Source organism: Rhea americana, unplaced genomic scaffold, assembly GCF_003343005.1.
Source record: "Rhea americana isolate MKP2758 unplaced genomic scaffold, rheAme1 scaffold_357, whole genome shotgun sequence".
NCBI classification, from domain to species: Eukaryota; Metazoa; Chordata; class Aves; order Rheiformes; family Rheidae; genus Rhea; species Rhea americana.
Genome location: NW_028186487.1, coordinates 145446 through 151611, shown reverse-complemented (window position 1 = coordinate 151611; position 6166 = coordinate 145446). Strand labels below are relative to the sequence as shown.

At 38.6% G+C, this 6166-nt stretch overlaps 1 protein-coding gene across 1 annotated transcript in view; it reads left to right on the top strand.

Moving 5' to 3' along the window:
• Positions 1–6166, top strand: part of NUP188 (nucleoporin 188) — a 29472-nt gene that overhangs the window by 307 nt on the left and 22999 nt on the right. The window contains exons 2-9 of the mRNA XM_085312049.1: positions 1858–1912; positions 2532–2605; positions 3200–3284; positions 3959–4039; positions 4517–4561; positions 5170–5262; positions 5402–5521; positions 5931–6142. Coding sequence (XP_085168175.1) covers positions 1858–1912; positions 2532–2605; positions 3200–3284; positions 3959–4039; positions 4517–4561; positions 5170–5262; positions 5402–5521; positions 5931–6142 — 765 coding nt within the window. The remainder of the gene's footprint in view (positions 1–1857; positions 1913–2531; positions 2606–3199; positions 3285–3958; positions 4040–4516; positions 4562–5169; positions 5263–5401; positions 5522–5930; positions 6143–6166) is intronic.

Genomic DNA, 6166 nt, shown 5'->3' with positions numbered 1-6166 from the left:
GGGGGGGAGTGTCACACCCGGCCCGGTCTGCGCCATTTCCCCCTCCGTCCCACGCGCGGCTGCGGAGCCAGGTGTTGGGCAGAGTCTTCCGGGAGCTCTGTGATTCCTGGGGTGYTTTTTGGGTCGGGGAGGGGGGCACAAGCAGTGCTGCCGAGGAAATTGTGGCCCGCCCGCTTAGCCGGCCGGTCTCCCCTCATCCCCTCAGAGCTGAGCGTGGAAGCTCTTGGTGGGTCGTGCCCACCCAATATCCCTCAGTGGGCCAGRGCTGTTTTTTTCCCTCTTCAAAACTTAGCCATCATTAGTAGTGATTCTTTTTTTTTTTTTAGCATTTCATGTTTCTTTTATTCTGCCATAATGTAAAACATGAAGTGCTAAGTAGAACTGCTGATAACAAACTGGCTGCCAAACTAACGTCTTGATTTATGCTGAAGTTTTCAAAGTTATCTATCAGACTTCTTTTAAATCATAGTTATTCACGTGAAGAGCATAGTTTTCACATTTTTTGAAGAACTGAACCCTTTGCAAATATAAAATTAAAGTAGCAGAGGCGTGGAAGATGCGCACAGGAAGCTATTTTTTTGATGACATCCTGGTCTAGTGATCGCTTTAGATTGGTACCGTCTCCTGTCTTGTGCGTTGACATATATTATAATACTTTTAGACTTAGAAAGTTCCTAGAAGTCTGATTACAGTAATTACTCCCAAGTGCTAATGGGGACGGGAACACCACTGTTACATATGACCACGTTAAAAGAGCTTTCTTAGATGTCTTACAGTCTAATTAATCAACTGGCAACAGTCAAGTGTTTTAATCGCAGAAGAGGTTTGGATGGAACGAAAATGGGAAAGGTTGGCTGTGCTATACTGATGCTCTGTTCTGCAGAGTGATTCTTTTCTTGGTAAAAGTCTGGCTTTTCAGCGCTCTGTGTGGGCTGAAGAAGTTGCACCCACAGCTGATTGCCAGCCCGGGTCAGGAGAGGTTCTTTAGCTGTTACACAGGGAGATGCGTGTAGCTATCAAGGAAATTAGCAGGTAGAAATTATGTTGATAGTTCTGCTGAAAATTATAGAGCGTGTAATCCATTTAGTAGCAGGATGTGTCAGAAGTTACTGATGGCTTTTACTGTCATAGTGAGTTCTTTTGAAGATACTATTCCAGAAATGTTAGTTTGTTTGTTTGTTTGCAAGAATTGTTGTGCAAGGTTTTGCAGCACAGTCTTTCCATGATGAGTTGTGCTTTTTAACTCCTGATTTATTTTATATTGCTAACAGATGATCAGTTAGCTTTAAGTTCCTGAAGTGTTCTATTTGAATAGCAACTTTTTGCAGAGCTGTTTTAGGGAGATTGCTCTTTCTGGTTTGCATATGCCTGAGTTAGGATTTGATCTGTAACGCTTTATAGCACACAGTGGCTTTCCGACAAAGTTCTAAGGAAACAGGAAGAAATAATAAGTTCAGGTTTAATGCTCTGAAGAACTGAGGCAAATATTCTACCTTATGTAAAAGTGTTGCAATTTTTCACTTCACTCAGTTTTATTTTCCACTTGGAGTGGTGGAGGAAACTATTATAAAGGAATTTGTTTGGAGGAGAGCAACAAATGAAATTGAATAAAATATTGCTCTCTACTTTAACTAGGTTTCCTCTTACTATCCTCAAATGTCAAAGTAGCAAAATCAGATTGAGCTAATAAACTGATATAATCTACTGCTTCCTTAATACGAGTTTTCATGTTTACTTATACCACTCTAACGTGATCTGCTTCAAGTAAATGGCAACTTTAAAAAGGTGTAAGCTAAATAAAAACCAGAAACAGTGTTCATTAGTAAAATACTCTTTACCTTTTCCCTTTGTTTATAGGAGCAGCAGGGAATTGTGGACTATTCTTCTGGGCAGATCAGCTTTAAGAGAACCAGTAAGTCTGTGTCTTGCTAAGCAGGTTTGCCTGTCACTGAATGGACCTCATGGCTTAAATGCATCATTTGTGCAGCTGTTTGAATATTAGTGAAAATATGTTTTGCTGCTTTTCCCTCTTCCTCAGTGCGATTTTTTTTCCCTCTTTCTCCACTCCTTATTTTTCCACTCCTTGTTTATAGCTGCTTCATGAACTTCTACCTGGAAGGGTGTATGTGAAAAGGTGGTTCCTTTTCTGAAGCGGACACAAGTGCTACTTTCTAGACTGGCTGGCCTGGGGTATTCATGAGTGGTACAGCCTGCTTCCTTATTTTCTGGAACGGAGCCCGTGCTTTCAAGAATATGCCCAGAGGTTGGAAATCCAAATGTGTTTCTGAACCTAGTCCATTGCCTCTTCTTTCCTCCCGCTTCCCATGATTAGGCAAGGCAGCAAGCTTTCTCATACAATATGCACCTTGAATCAGAGCCTGAATCATAGATGCTCTTGTTGTTTGTCTTGTGTTGTTCCTGTCTCTTCGTGGTGGTGGTGGAATTACTTTGCCTAGTTTAAATTAAGCAAATCTGATACTTGGAAGTGTATGCTGAGGAATCTGCTCAGTAGTATTTGTTTCTTTTTTTAGGCTCAGATTGCAGCAGAATTGAACAAACATTGGCAGAGGCTGTTAGAGGGGCTTTCATACTACAAACCTCCAAGGTATAGTAATTGCCCAATTTTAGAAATTAACCTCTAACTTCTAAAACGGGATCTACTAATAGATAGAGAAGAATATTGGAATATTTCTCTCTGATTACATAAAATAGATCTTTATTCTCTTGCATGATATGAGATTTCAAGAGAGGAGTAAAAAAATAAAGTACTTCTATCCAAATAACATTTTAGTACATGAAATGTATGCTAGAGAGAAGTTACAGTGATTTCTGCTCATTACTAATGTTAGGTAGCTCTCAGCCCTTGCACCTACTAAACTGCAGTGGTCAGATGCAAGTATGCATCCTGCAGAAAAGTAGCTCCTCTTGACATTTAGTCATCTCGGAAAGATATCCAGATTCCCTYACTGGAAAAGAAGAAATGAATGTTCTACATTTATTATAGTAATAGGATAATAGTGTTGAATTTCATCTGATGGGAAGATTTACAAATTAGTATTGTTTTAAATATTGAAAAGCCCTTGAAAGTAAACAAAAGCTAAGTTTAAACTGATAAAATTGAAAATTTAAAACTAAACCTTTTTAGTTCATTCATTGAGATTACTGCATTTTAATGACTAAAATTTCTTTTTTTCTTTAGCACGACTTCAGCAGAAAAAATAAAAGCTGATAAAGATGTAGCTGCTCCATTAAAAGAATTGGGTTTGAGGGTCAGCAAGTTTTTGGTGAGTGAGGATGCTATTCTATTTATTTTTTTTTTACCCTTGCACTTGATTATATTGTTACTGGGATTACTTTTTTGTGTAAGTCTTCTTGATGTTGAATAGAGGCAAACTTAAGTTCATTTCAATTTAAAATAATCTAAAAGGTGTTGTAAGTACATGTTCAGGCTTTAGGTTTTTGAAGGGATTATTAACCGAGGTGCTTTGGCTTTCCTGGGTAACCTAAAAAAGGGAGGAGAGGGCAGCTCTTCAGAAGCAGTCACCCTCTTCTGGTCTTTCAAGACATCTGGTCTAAGAAGGACTCCCTGGCTAAAAACTTACATCCCTCAAATTAGTTGCCATGTCTGAAAATACTGGCTGATTACCTGCAAGGTTATGTTCATTCAAGCCAAAAGTTAGAATTAGGTGGTTGGTGGTGGTACCTTTATTGAGTCACATTACRCTCCTTTTGCTGAAGTTAAACTAGCTACATCTAAGTCATATCAAAGCTTATTTGTTCTGCTTTAAACAAAACTGCTGATTGAAGCGAGTAACAACCTGAGAAGCAAAAATTTTCTTTTGATGTATTTTGGAAATTGTTGAAGAGAAGAGCTGCCTGAATATTTTGAGTGAGTCATCATCATTAATGAATTTAGCTGCATTTTATTCATTTCAGAGCATCTCTCTCTGTCTTTCAGGGTCTGGATGAAGAGCAGAGTGTGCAGTTGTTACAGTGTTATCTTCAGGAAGATTACAGAGGGACGAGGGACTCCTTGAAGGTCTGTAGCTCATGTCTATGTTCTATTTACTCGACATCTTTCCTGAATCCCAGTAGTTCAGTGATGAATATGGTCACATGCAAGTCTGAGTAATGATTTGGAAATGGCTTTGTAGCTTTTGTTCTCTGAACCTGTAACGGTCAAGTGCTTTACAGAAGTTTGATACTAGATAACCAGGCCTATCTTTCTAGTACCTCATCCTGCTTTCTTTGAGTCTCTTTGTGAGGACTCATCTTTTCTCTCTATCACAGAATACATGAAAGCTACAGATTTTTAAAGGAGAATGAGCACAGTTGAAGAGCAAACGTTTAGTTACAAATGCAAGTTTTGGTTTTGTACTTTTGAAATCTGTCTTTCCAAAAGAAATGGAGAGAAAATTTGTCTCACGTTGCTTTCAGTCCTTTTTGTGAGTAGGTATTTTATCAGCGGGTGTTTCTGAAATGAGTAACTCCATATTTTGTTGTGTTTTACTTACAGACTGTTCTTCAGGATGAAAGGCAGAGTCAGGCTCTGATGCTCAAGGTTAGTCATTTCCATTTGTATTTTGTTTTGAGAAGATCTATTGACAGAGAACCAGCTTTATTTATATGAGTTCAGAAAAGCTTGGAATGATTAAGCTATTCTTTCATATAAACAGCAAATTTTGGAAGATACTTATGAAACAGGGATATACATACAGATTTGAACAGCATTAGTAGTTGCTATAGAAATTTTAGGCTTAATGCCAGGGAATTTAGCAGACATACTTSCAAGTTTTCCAAAGCTTGCAAGCTTATGCACTGTTATATGAAATGACCACTCTGAAATGGGGACTGATGGTCATACCTGACTTAGGATCATGAGGAGTGAGAGAACATCTGCCCCTTTTTTGAGAGATCAYCTCTCCCTCTTCTGAGCTTTCTTAGTTAGCAGTGTAATTATAGTCATGTCCCCGTGGACATGTTTTATTCAGTTCTTTAAAGTTAATTAAATATTTTTTTCAGATAACTTAAAACTGCGTATAAGCATGTTTTGAAACTCCAGCTATAGTAATATTTGAGCACTGTATATTCTTGTGTTGAATGCCTTGGCAGTATATGGGAGAGGATATAGAATCCCATATTGATACTGATGGCACTGTATATTCACAGCTTGCTGACTATTACTATGAAGAGAGGATCTGTATTCTGCGCTGCGTCCTCCACCTACTCACTTATTTTCAGGATGAGAGGCACCCTTATACAGTGAGTACAGGAACGTTTTCCTGGGTATGATCTCAGTGAATAGGCTAAATCTGTAAGTTACATAGCAATTGCCCRCCTGTAACTGTAATAAGCATATGAGTGTGCACGTGAGAAGTTCTTTTATTTATTCTTTTTTAAGGCACAATACTTTCAGTGTGTTGAAAAGTTGGACAAGGAACTGGTTCCTAATTACCGGAAGCAGTTTGAAGARTTGTACAAAGCAGAAGCTCCTACGTGGGAAACACATGGAAATCTCATGGTATTTTGTTTCTTGCTATTATTYGTGAATATTATAAAGTCTTTTTGTATATATAGTTTGCTGGAAATTGAATATGTGCCAATGCAGTTAAAAAGGATGCATTTCTGGTCTATGAAACCTGAAAAAAWTTTCCCTTTAAAGGAACATACTTTTGCTCAGGAGCAAAAGGAGATGTTTGAAACATATTCTTCCTTGTAACAAATCTATTGATAGAGCTAGGCCAACAGATCCATTTTTCTGCATCAGCATGCTCTCTGTTAACAGTGGGACAGAAGAGCAGGTTTCCTTGCCATTGGTACAAGCCACTTACTACACAAGCTATTGAAATGCCTCAGCATGTCTTGGTTTCTGGTTGCTTTGACTGATCTCTGAACTTCAACCTGTAATAGTAGGACCTTTTTCTGTGCAGACAGAACGTCAGATTTCCCGTTGGTTTGTGCAATGTCTCCGTGAACAGTCCATGCTCCTGGAAGTCATCTTCCTCTATTATGCATACTTTGAAATGGCACCTGATGAGCTTCTGGCATTTGCAAAGATGTTCAAAGAACAAGGATTTGGCACTAGACAAACAAACAGACACTTGGTAGATGAAAGCATGGATCACTTGGTGGACCGTATTGGGTAATTACCATACATATTTGTGGA